The 17,781-nt window shown below is 41.3% G+C and overlaps 1 protein-coding gene across 1 annotated transcript in view; it reads right to left on the bottom strand.

Annotated features, from left to right (window-relative positions):
* Positions 1 to 709: 709 nt before the first annotated feature.
* The window catches only part of LOC103183647 (transcription regulator protein BACH1), a 42,922-nt gene continuing 25,850 nt past the window's right edge, over positions 710 to 17,781 (bottom strand). The window contains exons 3-5 of the mRNA XM_042334247.1: positions 14,147 to 15,613; positions 2,812 to 3,018; positions 710 to 2,628 (exon numbers count right to left, since the gene is read on the bottom strand). Of these exons, the coding sequence (XP_042190181.1) occupies positions 2,182 to 2,628; positions 2,812 to 3,018; positions 14,147 to 15,613 (2,121 nt within the window). The 3' untranslated portion in view covers positions 710 to 2,181. The remainder of the gene's footprint in view (positions 2,629 to 2,811; positions 3,019 to 14,146; positions 15,614 to 17,781) is intronic.

Below are 17,781 nucleotides of genomic sequence, written 5' to 3'. Positions count from 1 at the left end.
CCTTGAGTATTCCTTTAATAGAGGTAGGCATGTTTATTGCTTAGACTAAACTCTTTCTGTGTGAGCACATTCCTCTAAGGAACACTGCGGGTATTAATTCTATCTGGATCTAGATATACTCTATTTTGTTAGCATTTTAGGACATCCAAAATTTGCTAGTCTGTATGACGTAATTTTGACTTTGATTTTCTAAAATTACAGAAAATTGCAGATTTTCTAGAATGACAGAAACCAGAGTTGAGACCGAATTCAACAATTTGCCAAATTCCAGACACTGTGAAATGCAAAAATATCAAATTTAGACCGAGGTAGAATTTCTCCCCCTGCATTTTGCCAGAATGTTCCATATTCATTTATATATCAATTGGAAACCAGTACACAAAATGTTATGCTAAATTGTTAGAAGAAAAAGTAATTCCAAACTTTTAACATTTAACATTTCATCTTCAAGTAAACAAGTAAAGTTTAAAACAATTCTGAGAAGATAAGAAATTGCACCTGGGTCTAGATTTACTCTCTATATGTAGCACTTTAAAGCTCCAGAAATGGGAATTTTTTTAAACAAAGCCTTAATTTTGAAACAACAACAACAAGATTCCATTTATAGAGCGCCTTTCACGTCGGGCGGACGTCCCAAGGCGCTGGACAGTTGAGTCAGGACCCGAGCAGGGGGGAAATGGTCAGGGTGAGGGGAGGGAAGGGAAACCGGTTTTCTATAGAAAAAAATTAGAACAATTTTAAGGACTGAATTCAAAAATTTACTAAATGCTGTATTCTCTGAAATGCTACATAAATAGCATAAATCTAGACCCACATAAAATTTCTCCCCAAATGTGATTTACTTTTCATCATGTTATTGTAGTAGTTTTATATGCCTCTTCTTTCTAACCCTCTTTCTCCCCCACTCATAAAATGTCTTGGCAGGTAAGTGAATCACGCAAAATCAATTAAAAACTGTTATGCTTTGAAGACTGTAGATTCTACACTAAGCATTTTGTATTGGATAAAATGCAATATTTATTTCTAGTGCAAGCAAATAAAGGATTAGCAACAGTAATACTTTACCATCCATAACCACAATCCTCCTAAATGTATTGCCAAAAAAACAACAAAGAGAAAGGTCCAAGAAAAAGGGGCAACTTAACTTGTACTAGTTAACCTTGAAGCTCTGCCCAGAATCTCCTCAACAATGGGAAATTGCTAAATCAAACTGAGCAGTAACTGCACAAGATTTTGTCAACACATTATTGAAACCAAGTTGAACTTATTGAGGTTATAAATTTACATGAATACAGAGTGTCCAAAAAGTTGTGATATGTATCCTATTGTCTAAAAAAAATCATCTTTCTTTAAGACTTTTTGGTCTCCCTGTAGATACTTCAAAAAGAAGAAAGCAGATAGAGGTTTCACTTCACTGCTATCAAATGGTCTTGTACGATAAACTCCTGTAGCAGGTTTGAGGAAACCGCAGATTGAAAGTTCTCATTTGCTTAGGTGATAAATTAGTGTTCAGTTACAGAACTTCACAGAGGCACAGCCCCAATTCAGGATTGCTACAAAGCTTCAACAGGATGAAAGGAAATAGGGATCAATTTTTAATGAACAACCCTAACAGGAGCTATAAAGTTTAAAGCTGGCATGATTTCACATAAAATGCACAAATTTGAATAGAGATGCTGATAAAACACACCCACTTTAAAATTAAGCCAGGGTCAAACAAAGGGAAGACAATTAAACCATGATTGAAATTTAGTGGTGTGTTTTTAAGAAGTTACTGAAGTGCTAAGTTAGTGTTTGTAGTCCGCTATACAACATAATTTCGCTTTTCTTCCCATACTTCAAACTGAGCCAAGATTCTTATTCTTATGAAAAATACATGCCACACATTACGCTGAATTTTCTGACAAAAATCACTCAAGTGCAATGCTAATCTGGCATATAGCAAAAATCTAAAATGATTCTAACATTAGGCGATGCTGAGAAAGCAGAATTTAGTTCCAAGACAGTATAAATTACATGCACAAAAATTTGCCGATTAAAAAAAAGCGTCGCTGCAGACCACTATGCTTCCGAGTTCATTCCTGTAACTAGACTCCAAGCTCTATTGGTAGACAAAAGGATGGATACATTTAAGGAAGAGAATACAGGTTCTTGTTGAAACAGTGCAGAACACAGCTGGCATTACTCATCCGTGGTACATTTATCTATCATTTCTTGACAGAAGTCAGTCATTACAGTCTGGCAGCATTGTTCTGAGGCCAGAGTACATTCTGAAGTCCTTGACTGACTTATTGTAGGACCTTCTTGTTGACTGGAGGGTGTACCTGCCATTCTCTCTTGAAGCTGTAAACTGGATCCCTGTTCACTGCTACATTCCATATTCTGTGCATCACTTGAGTATCCCGGGCATGAAGAAACCAGATTTCTACAGGCAGTGCTTCTTTGGATGTTTAGAACTGAAAGAGGACATTCTGGTGAAGAGTACTTTGCTAGTGTCTGAATTTGTTCAGAGCTGAGAGCTGCTTCTTTACACATCTGCTTGCAGAGACCAGATAAATTCTCCCAGGTTTCACCCATACGCACCTTTAGCTTGTCCTTCTCGTTTAGCAATTTTGCTTTCTCACACACCTAAATTGAAAGATGGGAAAAAAAGGTATAAAAATTAATGCACGACACTAGTTCACGAATTGTTGTTGAATTGTCAGTTGGTCAATGGTGCACCTTCCCCATTCTGCACCTCCATGCAGGAACAACGTGTGCATAAAATCGTTTCATTGACAGCAAGGTGATATCACTTGTAAATCAACCTACCAACTTATGTATTTCACACTCTAGGTTCTGTATGCAGTCCAGTTTTCGTTTTCGGCAGCGCTGCGCTGCAATTCGGTTTTTGCTACGGCGACGGATGTCATGGATATAATCCAGCTGCTCTGGATTCAGGTGGTGCATCTTCAGCATCGCTTGAAAATCATTTCTAGTAAGCAATGTGATTTTTTCAACAGGAAATGGCAGCTTTACCTAGAAAATACATAATTACACAAAAGTCAGGCAAATCATGTTATGATGTGAAAAAGCAAATCTCTCCAGGGTTTCCAATTTATGGATAAGTTTAAAAGTCACTTTCAATTTTTTGCTCATATTCAATTAAGCTAAGTGGTTAAAGTCAGAAATTCCAACGAATCATTCAGGCTTGCGAACAAAGATTTACTGCACTAAACATGCACAAAATTAGTCATCAATTTCCCCTGAGATGATGATTTGACAATGATGATTTAATTCATCATCAAACACACATTTCTGGGTTGAGGTGGGCAAAATGTAGAATAAGTACAAAATACCAGATGTGTCAAAGACTACAACAACAACAAGATTTCATTTATAGAGTGCCTTTCACGTCGGGAGGACGTCCCAAGGCGCTGGACAGTTGGGTCAGGACTCGAGCAGGGGGGAAATGGTCAGGGGGAGGGAAGGGAGGGAGGGAACGAGGAGGGGGTAGAGAGTCGAGAGGGGAGCTGAAGGCACGGTCAAAGAGAAAGGTCTTGAGACCGGCCTTGAAGGAGGAAACGGAGGAAGCGGCGAAGGCACTGGGGGATAGAGTTCCAGAGCCTAGGGGCTGAGAGGCTGATGGCCCGGCCACCGATGGTAGGGCGGTTGGGGCGGGGGATGTGGAACAGACCGGAGCCAGAGGAACGGAGGGTTCCCATAGTCCAGCCTTGAGGTGATAAAGGCGTGGACCAGTGTTTCAGCAGCGTGAATTTTTTTCACCCAAAATACACAATCAATCTACATTACAATATATACAATATATATATACAATATATACAATTTATCCTGGGAAGACGTCTCAACAACATGAAAGGCAGGCACTACATAAAATGCAAGGATTATTATTATATAACGCTCTTCATGTATGATAACTTCTTGGAGCGTTTCACAGTGATGGGATCGGATCCCAAGCGAAGGCAGAGCAGGGGCACCTGTAGTTACTGGAGGTAGGTTTTTTGGATGGATAGAGAATCTGCCCTTGCCACCCTCTGTATGTCTAAAAAGAATATCATAGGAATTATCAATGGTTCACCTACCAGACCATCCAACAAAAAGCATCAGTTCCATGAAATATTTCTGAATAAGTCAAACCCAGAGATGATCATACCATTAATAAAATAAGCCTAGGTTTGTGACAATTAAGGAAACCCAACAAATGAAAGAGGATTCAAAGCTCAAGTCACATTAGTCCCCAAATAAAAAAAATCTATTTGTAGTGTCAAAGAGCTAATGTCAAACTAATCATTTGATCTCTCTGCAATATGAATATTCAAGTAGTTATCAATAAAACTGAGTTCCACAGATGCAATAAATCCCATCTAGTATAGCTTAGTGGGTAGAGTATTCGCTTCACAAGTAAGAGGACCTGCGTTCGATTCCCGGCAAATTTCCTACTCCACATGCCTCTGTTTACCTAGCAGTAAGTGGGTACCTGGTTGTTAGTCGATTGGCATATCACTTTTTCAGGGATAATAATCCCTTCAAAAAAAAATCAGAATACTTTGGTCACTCAATCCAGGACTGTTTGTGGGACACTGCTGTGCGCATTTGGCTGCCGCGTTCGCTCACAAAATATACAGTCACTACACTGCACAGTATATTCTGTGAAGCACTTTGAGACGTCTCAAAGATGTGATCAAGAACGATATCAAATGCAAGGATTATTATAATATATATTATTATCCAATGAATCACTTTAAAAGATCAATTTGGTATGGCCCAATGCCAGTAACTAATATTTTGCAGTGAAAAAGTTTGACAGATAGCCCTGTACAACAACAATAAAATTACATTTGGATAATGCCTTTCACATCGGGAGGACATCCCAGGGCACTGGACAGTCAGTGTTTTGGACCAAAACTGGGGGGTCGGTATCAGGGAGGGCATGGGGGGAAACAGTGTGATCGAAAGCACGGTTGAAGAGGATGGTCTTGAGATGGGTCTTGACGGTGGCAAGGGAGGGGGCGAGGTGGAGGGACTGCGGGATGGAATTCCAGAGAATAGGAGCAGAAAGGCAGTAGGCCCGTCCGCCAATGGTATGTGAAGCAGGCCGGAGCCCGCTGAACGGAGGTGGGAGCAGGATGGTAGGAAGTTAGGAGGTCGCAAAGTTAGGGGGGAGCAAGGTCATGGAAGGCTTTGAAGGTGAGGACCAAGTTCTTGAATAATATCCTCTGTGTGACAGGAAGCCAGTGGAGTCAGGCGAGGATGGGGGTGATAGGGTTACAGAGCCTGGTGCAGGAGAGGACACGAACTGCAGAGTTCTGGATGATCTGCAACCTCTGGAGGGAGGAGTTGGCGAGGCTGACAAGCAGGCAGTTTGCATAGTCAAGCCTCGATATTATGAATGCGTGTTTCAGGGTTTCGACGGGCTGTGTTATGAGACAGTGGTGGAGCCGGGTGATGTTGCGGAGGTGGGAGAAGGCAGAGCGGGTCATGGCACAGATGTGGGGTAGAAAGGATAGTTGAGGGTCAAACAAGACCCAAGGTTCCGGACTGGCTTAGTAGGTGGAGTGTGCAACCATGGATGGTGAGGCTGTCAGCGGCTGAGTTGTGGAGGCACTGACGGAAGCCAATCAGGAGGGCCTCAGTCTTGTTGACGTTCAACTGTAGAAAGTTAGCTCTCATCCAGGACTTGATGTCTGACAGACATTCTGTTAGGACAGCAGTGGCATATAGAAGGCATATTGGAAGGATTCTAATCATTTTGTGAATGGAGGATGAGTATCTAGCAATGTAACCACAAAACTATTTGCCACGAATGGCAAATTCTGGTGGCCAAAAAAAAAGTCCATTGCTGGTCCTGGTGCTTTACCCACTTGCACTAATGTGAATAGTATTTCCGGTTTCCATATACACCCAAGGAATTCAGCAGTCTTTTTATTAAAAAATTTACCATATATATTTAATAAATGTAATCCCCAATAGCTGTTTTAGCACTCTAGGACACGACTCTGCTTGACGGGCGCTATAAATACACGAGTTGCAAGTTGTTGTTGGGTCCCTCTTAAATACACCAATTGATTCAAATACATGTTTGATCCCCATTAGTTGCACTTACCAAAAGCCTACTCAATCCATGCAGTTTCAAGACACAAGCTAAGAGCTGCCCAGGCATATAGTCATACTCATTAATACAAAGCTCCTGTAAATGGGTGTTTTTTCAGTATTAGTTACAAGACATCCTACTCCCTTATGTACTTATGTGATACTAAAGGAAGAAAATAATTACCACAATGTATACTGCTAAAGAATTATTGCTTTTTAAAAAAACTTAAAATCAAAGGTACTTTTCTGGAGTGAGAAAATAAAAGTCCAACTGGAATGAAAAAACATCATTGTTTTGCCCACAAAATATACAATTCACTTTACAGTATATTCTGTGAAGCCTTTTGAGATGTCTCAAAGATGTGATAAGGCGCTATATCAAATGCAAGGATTATTATTGTTCATTCTAGATACCTTGGAAAAGTGCCAGCAATAGATATCTGTCTATACTGTATTTAAATATAAAATACCAAAAGAGGAAGGAATGTATACAAGAGTTTGTACAGATAGTTTGTACAGATATGCATTGTAAAAAAAGAGGAAATATTCAGTGTTAAATTCATTTTGTACATTAAACATTTTCCATAAAATTAAATGGAGTGTGAATTTAGTGTTATTGCCTCTTTACTGCATTCAGTAATCAGGCTCGCCAGCATGTTTACAGAATTAGTTTCCCATAGAAGTACTTCAATGCCAGGTGTGATAATTTCCTATATGGGCTAGTTTTTGAAAATTACATACCGTATAAAAAATTATTTTGACTAACATCATTCCATTATTGATTTTTTTTATAATAACAAAGCACAATATGCAAAAACTAAAGACAAAAAAAACTCTTAGTTCAGAGTGTCATCAGAAGGGTGGCACTGCCCTCCAGTAATGGAGACCGCCTCAGCACTGCACTGGAGTGTCAGCCTCGACTAGGAGCTCAAAGTCCCGATGTCGGGTTCAATCCCACAAATCTAACTGAAAGATGAGTGTTACCAACTGAGCCAGGCTGACACCTGTATGATGCATATGGATACTAATGGTGCTTTGTCAACTGAGTTCCCCACCAGAGACAGGCAACACTGACAGTTGTCAATGTAAGTGGTCAATCAGCTATTAGACTAGGGCTTCTTAACCACCCAGTCCAAGAATCAGTGACAGGGTATGTTAACTTTATGAACTGTCCACACCAAATACATTTTTTAGAATGAATGACCCAAAATGCTAATTTACCAATGGTCCTCCACATTTTATAAAGAAACAGCTGGTCCCTGCTATTAAAAATGTTGAAAAACTATTAGACATATAATCAGTACACACACTTAACAATTACAGTCAATATACCAACAATAAATGTTTTCCATTTTAAAGGGAGAGATTGCTTCAGTCAGGCTGGGCTTCTTTTAGAGCCACGTAGTGAAGTGGGAGGCTCCAAGAGGAACTGAGCTAAATCAGACTCTTCTTCAGAAACAACCAATCCTTCCTGTATGGGACAGTCAACATTCAGTTTTAATAGGACTGAAAACTAAGCTTCCTCTATCAATATGAGATCACAATGATTTTTCTGACTGTTCCACTTAGGTCTTATGAATCATCCAAGTTATGAGAAGTTACAATAGGAGGGGACAGAACAACGTCTCCAACAGACATCATCCAATCCCAGCTCTCAGGTGTCTTACCTCCAAAGCAAATTCAATAGCAAAACATTGGATAACATCCCAAAATGCAATACAGAGATGGAGCGGGATCCTGAGAGGAAGGTAGAAAAGTTACTGAAGGCACAGTCAAAGAAGTAGGTTTTTAGAAGGATTTAGAAAGCAGAAAGGGAGAATTTGGGGAAGAAAGTTCCAGAGAATGGGGACAAAGTGTCTGAAAGATTGTTCGCCAATGGTGATAAATAATCACAAGCAAGCAACCAGTGGTATCTAAAGAGAAGCTTTCTGTGGATCACGCCAAATAGACAGATCTATATAATAATAATCCTTGCCTTTGATATAGCGCCTTTCACACAATATATTGTAAAGTGAACTGACAATATATTTTGTGGAAGGAAAGGGGCAGTCAATTGCGCACAGCAGTGTCCCACAAACAGTCATGGAATCAGTGAACAAATTATTATTATTTTTTTTGAAGAGATTATTACTCTCGGAAAGCGATCCTCCAATCGACTAACAACCAGGTTCCTACTTACTGTTAAGTAAACAGAGGCGTGTGAAGTAAAGAAACTTGCCCAAGATTTTCACCCTGCCCATGAATCAAACCCCGATCCTCTCACTTAGTCTGTGCTCTCTACCTATATGAAAAAAGGAATGATTTTGCCTGGAGACCACTGATTCAAACATTCTCCTTTTGAATTGCTTACTCAGATTTCTGAGATCCACAATATCTTAAATAAGCAAAAATGTTCAAAGAAGCAGAAGTACTATAAAACCGAGTCTCCTTCTAAATCTGCAGTACCTGACATGTGGGAAAGCTGAAACCAACCACGGGAAACAACAAATGACACACTGCCATCCCTCATTTATATTAGAGGTGGTGATCTGCAGCATGCAATTCGATCCTCCTAACTCTGTGAGCATAATACTGCAGTATTTTAGACATGATAGAATTGGAGGATTGAGCTACAGAGATATTTTCAGACTTTTTCATTAATGATTAAGTTCTAGAGGAGCTGGTATTATACTTACAAAGAAGTACTGCTCTGGCCTTTCTGGCTTTGAAATGATCTACACAATTCTCCGAATCAGACTGTACCTATTCACTGATTCTATAACTTGATCCTGGTCTCTTACATGACCAAATGGTAATCATTAGAGATTTAGGAATTGTCCAAAATATAACTAAAGTCTGCGAGTTATCAAGGGAGATCTGCTGTAAATCAGAGCTACCCCAAAGATATTGCACAATAATCAATATTATATCGCTGCTGACTTCTCCCCCCTCATCTCACAACCTTTCCCGCCACATTAACTCTTCCACACACATCCATGGTCACCCCCTCGACCTGGTAATTTACCCAGGGCCTCATCATCTCGGACATCACCATCACTGATAAAGCCATCTCAGACCAATATTTAATCGCCCTTAACTCCACCATTCCACTTCCTGCCACCCAACCCAGTTCTATCTCATACCGGCCATTGGAAACAAAATCAACCCCCACTCCCTCTCCACCAACCTAGTCATCTGTATTCCCGCCCTTCTTCTGTAACAACCTTATCTCCTCGGACACTCTCCCTTGACCCCATCCCTGTGCAACTCCTTACCTCCCAGCTCCACCTCCTACTAACAAACATTGCCACCTCTTTGTCCACTGGGATTATTCCCACCCCCTTAAAAACAGCCGTTATTACCCCCACTCTCAATAAACAAAATCCTTTGATCCATCTCAGTTCTCCAACGACAGTCCCATTCCAACCTTCCTTTTCCATCCCATTGCTTCTCAGCTTTGCTCTTTCCTCTCCTGCCACTCCCTGTACGAACCCCTCCAATCTGGTTTCCGTCCTGCCCATAGTACAGAGACAGTCGTAGTCAAAGTTACAAATGACAATCTGTCCATCTGTAACCAGGGCTTTCTCTCTCCCGATCTCTCTGCTGCCTTGGACAATATTGAACACTTCTCCACTGCCTCTCCTCTTAGCGCCACTTTCCGCCCTTGACTGGTTTCAATCTTACCTTTCATCTCCACTTTGTATCCACTAATAGCTTTTCCTCCAAACCTCGTACCATCACTTGCAATGTTCCTCAGGGCTCTGTCCTTGGTCCTCTCCTCCAATATTTACATGCTCCCGCCCGGTGATATTGTCTGCACGCATGTGGTTAGCTTCCACGTGGATGATACCCAACTCTATTTCTCTGCCTCAACTTCAGGACCACTGCTGTCATGACGGATTCTCTGTTAGACATCAAGTCTTGGATAAGAGCTAATTTTCTGCGGTTGAATGTCAACAAGACCCGAGGCTCTCCTGCTTGGCTCTCATCAGCGCCTCCACAGCTCATCACTATTCATGGATGCACTCTCCACCTCACCGAGCCAGTATGGGACCTTGGTGTCTTGTTCGACTCTCAACTGCCCATTAAACCCCAAATCTGTGCCATGGCACGTTCTGCCTTGCCCCACCTTTGCAACATTGCCCACTTCTGCCACAACATCTCCCCTCAGGCCACCAAGACCCTCATCCATGCTTTCATTACATCCAGGCTTGACTGTGCTAACTCCCTGCTCATCGGATTTCCCAACTCTTCCCTCCACAAGCTGCAAGCTATTCAGAACTTTGCAGCCTGTGTCCTCTCCAAGCTCCGTGAGCTGATCACTTCCATCTTCACCCAGCTTCACCGACTCCCCATCCCCAGAGAATAGAGTTTAAGATCTTTATCCATATTCTTAAAGCTTTCCACAGTCTTGTTCCACTCCACCTCTGCAATATACTAAAAACAACCTGCCCACTCCCTCCGGCTGGTGGGCACTGGCCTGCTCCATGTGCCCCATGCTGCTTGCCCCACCATCTCTGGTTGGGCCTTCGGCCTTTCTGCCCCCACTCTAGAACTCCATCCCGGAGTCCCTTTGCTTTACCTCTCCTTTGCCTCCTTCAAGGCCCATCTCAACACCTTTCTTTTTGACCATGCTTTCAGCCAATCCCCTTTGCCTTCTACGTCTCTTGCTTCCAACCCTCATCTTGGGTGCAAACTATTCAGCGCCTTGCAATATCCTCCCCACATGCATTTCCTTTCTCACTAGTGCAGCTTAAAAAGCCACAGTGGCAAAGCTAAGCAAAGTGTCAGAGGTGAATGAATGGATCTTAAGAACTGACTATGGCAGATTCAACCACTGGCAAGTTGAGGAGGTATGTATTGGGCTAACAATAACCTAGTAATCCAATCTGTATAACTCCTTCATTCCAAGGTAATTACACAGCAACATGAGGAAAAACAAAATATAGTACCAGAATAGCAAATACCAAAATAAGCTGTGGCATTCGTTTTGAACAGTGGTCTATCAGAACCTCATTGGTGATGGTCCATAAAGTTTAAATATCTTGCTCTCTAATGTGAAATTGATGTATTCTTGGAAAACTCTCTATCTCGGCAGAATAACATGACTTAAAGATCTCTTTTTCTAGATCTGCCCCAGGCTAGTTGACCTGGGTGCCTCTATCCCGAATAAATGTTAGTTTCTTGCATTATTCTGATTTTTACAAAACTCACCTGAAGGCAACCACAACGCAGTCAAATCATTTACAGCTTTTATTTGTATTGTCACAATACAAATGAATTGAAAACCTGCTTCCTGACGTTTCTTGAATCTTGAACCAATAATAACAATAATCCTTGCATTTGATATAGCGCCTTATCACGTCTTCAAGACATCTCAAAGCACTGCACAGAATATAGTGTAAAGCAAATTGACTGTAATTTGTGGGCGAACGACAGCAATCAATTGTGCACAGCAGTGTCCCACAAACAGTCCTGAATTGAGTGACCAAATTAATATTTATTTATTTGAAGGGATTATGACCCCTGGATAAGCAATCTGCCAATCAACTGGCAATCTATCCTGAAGATGTGTAAGGTAAGAAGGGAAAAAAATGCGTCAATGGAAAGACATTTTGTTTTTATAGCCATATATCCAATCAAGTGCAGTGATTGTTTCGCAAGCAAAAGCAGCAGACAATTTGCATACAGCAAGATCTCACAAACAGCCATGAAGTAAGCAGCGAATCTGGAAAGCCTTAAGCTTAATCAACAAATGAATCACAATGTTAACCATTCTAAACCTAAATCAACCTTGAAGCCTAAGAATCCTTTGTACTTTGACCTCCTTTTGAAAAGATGGCAGAATTATCATCCTCTGACGAAAAACATGAGGCCATACATCATCACAAGCTGCCAAGATGGTCGATATTTACAGCCAGAACTTTGCATAGACCATCCATCAGATAGAAAATGCTGCTTAAAACTCAAGCTTTTTTCTTGAACCCATAGGTTGAAAAATTAAAATGAAAGTTCCTCTTTAGCTTATATGTGGTGGAAAAGAAACCAAACATGAATAGATCAGAAGCAGCAAAATAATTTAAGATGAGAGGTGGTTGAATACAAAGGGACCTTTAAAGTCAGTTTTAAATTAACTTTCAACATAGAAGCTTTTTTGACAAAAGTCAAGGACTGAAAAAAATTACTCCCCAAAAGATTCTCTGACATTTTCATTTTCAGGGATTAATGTGCATTACAGTCCTGTCAATTGACAAATTGTGCGCTCACATGACCTATCAACCCCATGACGTTGCAATGGATGAGCTAATAACCATGCATAACATACATGCTCTTGGTGTCCAAATGTATTGCTTCACACCAGAATCAATCACATTTGTTGCCAGTGACCAGAGACTGAAAAAGACGTTTGGAGTTGTGCTGTGCAAAATGTACTCAAGTTCTCTCACTACTTTTAATGTGAGCAGAAAATTAAACCAGGCAAATTTTACAAATATACCCATGTTTTCTTGTAACAATCTATTTTCTCCTCAATTTTTTTTGTTTTAAATCCTGAAAAAATGGAAAATACCCAAGTTTTTATTTTAGGGATAAAAACTTTAATGATCCTTAAGAATACATATTTGGCTTAGACGTTAGCACCAACACCTCTGAGTCAAAAGGTTGTGTGTTCAAGTCCCACATTGGGACTTTGAACTCACAGTCTAGGCTGACACTCCAATGCAGTGCAGGGTGAGTGCCACATTGCTGGAGGTGCAGGCCTTTTGGAGGCGTCGTCCTGTGGACGAGACGTGAAGCCGAGATCCCATCTGGTTGTTCAGGTAGATGTTAAAGATTGCATGGCACTATTCAAAAAGTGAAGGGAGTTTCTCCCGGTGTCTTGGCCAACAATCCTCGAGATAAAATTGGTCATTTGTTTGATGGCTGTTTGTGGGACACTTCTGTGTACACACTGGCTGCAGCATTCATTTACAAAATACACAGTAACTCTGAATTAAATCCTGTGAAGTACTTAGTACTTAGGATCATCCTCATCCTCACCTACAAGGCCATTCACGGTCTTGCTCCCTCCTACCTCTCCAACCTACTATCCCCCTACCTGCCCGTACCCTCCGTTCCTCTGGCTCCGGTCTGCTCCACGTCCCCCGCCCCAACCGCCCTACCATCGGTGGTCGGGCCTTCAGCCTCTCAGCCCCAGGCTCTGGAACTCCATCCCCCAGTGCCTTCGCCGCTTCCTCCCTTTCCTCCTTCAAGGCTGGTCTCAAAACCTTTCTCTTTGACCGTGCCTTCAGCTCCCCTCTCGACTCTCTATCCCCTCCTCGCTCCCTCCCTTCCCTCCCCTCACCCTGACCATTTCCCCCCTCCTCGCTCCCTCCCTTCCCTCCCCTCACCCTGACCATTTCCCCCCTGCTCGGGTCATGACCCAACTGTGCAGCGCCTTGGGACGTCCTCCTGACGTGAAAGGCGCTTTATAAATGGAATCTTGTTGTTGTTGTTAGTAACATTCTTCTGATGTCCTTGCATTATATCAAATGCAAGGAATATAAGGACGCAGTGGGGTGGAAAAAATAATCACTTTGCTCCAGTCTGCCTGGGAATAACCTTAAACAGAAAGGGATTACTTATGATTTTCCATCCATTGATTTGCTGACCTTACTTACCCATTCATTTTGTGCTCTTGGCCCTGCGCAGTGGGAAGTAGGCTAAAACTGCCAAAACTCATTTCTATCAAGAAGCCTAACCAAGAAGCCAAAAGAGGAGGGAAACTTTTAATCCCATTTTTCAGAGCAGGATTTGAACCAAGATTCCAAAAGATGAAAAGAGCACTGCTCTAACCCAGATGAATATAATTTTTAAAAGGCTCAATAAAAGAACAATTTTGTTTACATAGCATCATTCACATCAAATAAATATCCTAAAGTTCCAGAAATCTTCTATTTTTATTACTGGATTTTGAAAGGGATGACCATAAACATTACCTCCTGAACCAATATTTCATTAGGATATTCCCAATTTCAGTACTTGTTCTTGTACCTTTATATCATCATCCTGTGCATACCTAAACTCAAAATCCACTTACCTCACATTCCTGTTCTCTGGCAGAACATGACTCGCTATCATCCTCTGAGTCTGACCTGAATTCATCCCCAGAATTTGTGGCACAGGTGTCATCACATTTGTCTTGCTGCTGTCCCTGGTCACTCTCCAGCTCCTCTAAACCTGAACTGCTGGAGCACACTGAACTTCCAGCAGTATATCCAAACGGACACTTGGAAGAGCTAAGACTGGACCCAGATAGGTGCGATGATTCAGAAGTACAGTGTAGTAGAAAGGTGTTTTGAGATTTTCCAGCAAGAGTTTGGGAAGGCTCTGTAGCAATCTGTGCACATTCTGAAATTCTCTCTATGTGAAATGATGCTGGGCATTTCCCTTTAACAAAAGGCACAGCCTCACAGCTGGACTCCACTCCACAAAGTTCACTCCAAAATCCTTTTGCTAAATGTTCTGCCACCTCCCTTTCCACACTGCTCCGTCCACTTGAAAAGGATACGAGATTCTCTTGACTTTTAGGATAAGAGCTAAATATAACTGACTTTCTCTCAGAGTCTCCTGCTCCTTTTTCTGAAATATTTGGCTGATCACCAATTTCTGCTTTTGTTTCTTCACAATTTGTACTGTTCTTCTGGAAGTTTTCATATTGCAATGATATGGGTATAAACTCTGCCTGAGAGAAAGGCATACAAGGCAATTCATAAAGCTCCCTCCTAGAGCAATTTAGTTCAATACCTGAGATACTTTGTGTTGATGGCCTTAGCGATTTTTCCCCTTCCACACCTTGACCTAATGGACAGCATATATCCACTTGCTTCTTTGCTTCATTATCATCCTTCCCCTGATCAATACCTCCAACTTCACTCTCCAATTTGCTTTCATTATCTTTCAAAATTAGTCCAACATCATCAGTCTCCGTTTCTGGAAGTAACGTCAGGCTCCGACAGGGTTCAAATTGCTCTTTTGAAAAGAATGGCTGTGATGCAGTATTTTGTAATGTAGAAGTACTACCCCATGATGTTACACGTTCTTTCCCACAGGCTAACTGGAACTTTCGATATTTAGGGCAGAGAGAAGCCCATCTACTTTGCTTGAAACAGGGATACTTAACATCAGAGGTCTCATTTTGAAGTGCTGGACAAATGTTTCCAACTTCAATGCATTTACGGAGCTTGGGGCAAGGACTCTGGAGATTTTCAGACTCCAAGAATTCTTCCACATCATCATCAGCCTCTGAATTTTCATTGTCACCAACGGGAATCTTTAAGTTTGTTTTCTGACAGCTAGATGTGCAACATGTCTTTCTCGGAAACTCTGCGTGATCTTTTCCGTTCCCGTGAAGTTTGGCTTGGAGAAAGGTAAAGCACGTTTTTTCTATATTGTGGATTCCAAGAAATTCCGCACAACGACAGACATCCAACACATTTTCTTTGTTCAACAGAAGTTTGGCAGTGTATGCAAACTGAAGAAGTGGTGCAAAACCTTTCACGGTAACCTAATGACAAGAATAGAGATTTAGTCAAGTTATCTGAAGTGGAAAATCCATTCCAACACAGAGAAGTCATTCCTAAACAGAAAACAGAACACTAAATCTTGCAACTTTTTGGAAAAAACAATTTTCATTTTATTACATAAATAACAAAACAATGAAACAGTAATACAACAAAGAAAAGAAAACCAGAGGTCAGAAGATGCAGGAATTACATATACTCTAATGGCATGGAGTATACAGTTTTTCCTACTTCAATTACGTTGTGCCTCCAAGAATCTGACATCAACAGAAACCGCTTGTCATAAACAGAGGCATATGAAGTAAGGAAATTTGCCCAATGTTTCGCCCTGGCTGGGTCTCAAACCCGGGGCAGGCGGGAGGGGTTGGCTTATGCCTAATACTTTCCAGAATTGGGTAAGCAGGATGCGTCCCTCCAGGGAGAGAATGCACATTCCATTCCAACAATCTTATTTCTGGAATTTCCATGTGTAGGTGGGATGCATGGAATGTTGTTTGGATTGCATACTCTTAAGCATGGTGATGGGTTTCCACACGTAAACTATGGCTTTAGTCTTAAGTTTTGCGGGGGAGCCCGGATATGGTTGGTTGGCACCTTTACCACCTCTCCTCCCGTCAGTCTCCATGTTGGCTTGTGCCTCATACAACCTTGTGATAGGCTGAGAGGCAGAGCGGAGAGAGACGAGAAGGTGTGCCACTATTGGCCCATCGCCACCCCCATTACATGCATAGTACAAAGAGCCCCTCAAACATGATATGATTTAGGGCCCCCGGATCCTTTAATCCAGCTCTGCTTAGGAGGGATCACTCACACAATCTACTTTCTGTATCGGTTCAAAACATTTGGACAGAACACCAATGCTGGAGTCCTGTAGCTCAGTGGTTAGAGCACTCGCTTTTGCAAGCGAGAGACCTGAGTTCAATTCCAGGCAGGTCAGGGCGAAACCTTGGGCAAGTTTCCTTACTCCACACAGAGCCTAATAATAATCCCTCCAAAAACCAAAAACAATAATAAATTCGTCATTTTCAATCTACGACTGTTTGTGGGACATTGCTGTGCGCAATTGGCTGCCGCGTTCGCCCACAAATATACAGTCAATTCACTTTACAGTGTGTTCTGTGAAGCGCTTTGGGACGTCCTCCCGACGTGAAAAGCGCTATATCAAATGCAAGGATTATTATTATGGTGAATTTCACCAGATCATTTAATCCTTTGGTGGAATTGTATCCCAAAACATTGATGCATGTAACTCTATCTATTCCATTAATGCAAAATTCAAAGATTTGATATACTGAATTAGCGGATCTCAGCAGAGACAACAGTTTAAGGGAGGGTGAAAAATCTGTGTCTAGTTTCCCCACCCTATTCTTCCCCCCCTAACCCCACAGAGATATACATGCATATAACTGCCTGCGGTTAACAGTCTTAGCAAATACTATTGGTGCACTAAGTCTAAAAGTAAAACTTTTTTTAAAAAAGAGGAACAGAATATTCATTAGGTAATATATGTGGCTGTTGTCTGAGTGGTAAGTTATGTTACACATTGAAGCTGCTGACAACCCGGAGCAGTTAGCATTCAGAGGCAGCTTGAAGCCGAGATTGAAACCCTTCCTCTGATTTCAATATCAGTCTCCCCTTAAACAATTTGCAGTCTCCAAAGTCATTTTACAAAAAAAATTGCTGTCTTACATAAGCTAAAATTGCAGAGTAAAACTCAAAGAAATTTTTGACTTGAAAATACTGAACATAAAACATAAAAGCTATTGTTCTAAATTGAATGGAACACTTTTTCAGCCAGTTTTATCAGGATAATACGTATACTTTTCTTCTTTCAATTAAACAAAATCTATGAATTAGGAGATTCTGGCAAGATGCCACAGACTCAGATGCTCCATCGCCAAGACAGCTCCTATGTTTGTAACAGTCACTCCTTTTAGTTGGAAAATGTGATCCACATTAAAAATAAACCAGTTCCATATGTTTACTAGGTTTGCATTCTGTTCCTCTGCAGCTGATCACAAGTGTCACTCCTAGTATTTCTGCAAGGTTGACAGTTCTTGAAGCACAAGTACCAGGAATCTTGGCAGTGGAGTGCCATATACTTGTGAGCAGCATGGTTTTAGATTCAGCTCTAGGATTAGAGACTTTAGTA

Source organism: Callorhinchus milii, unplaced genomic scaffold, assembly GCF_018977255.1.
Source record: "Callorhinchus milii isolate IMCB2004 unplaced genomic scaffold, IMCB_Cmil_1.0 Scaffold4, whole genome shotgun sequence".
Classification (NCBI taxonomy): Eukaryota; Metazoa; Chordata; class Chondrichthyes; order Chimaeriformes; family Callorhinchidae; genus Callorhinchus; species Callorhinchus milii.
The sequence above is the reverse complement of the archived record's forward strand: the minus strand, read 5'-3'. Positions and strand labels throughout refer to the sequence as shown.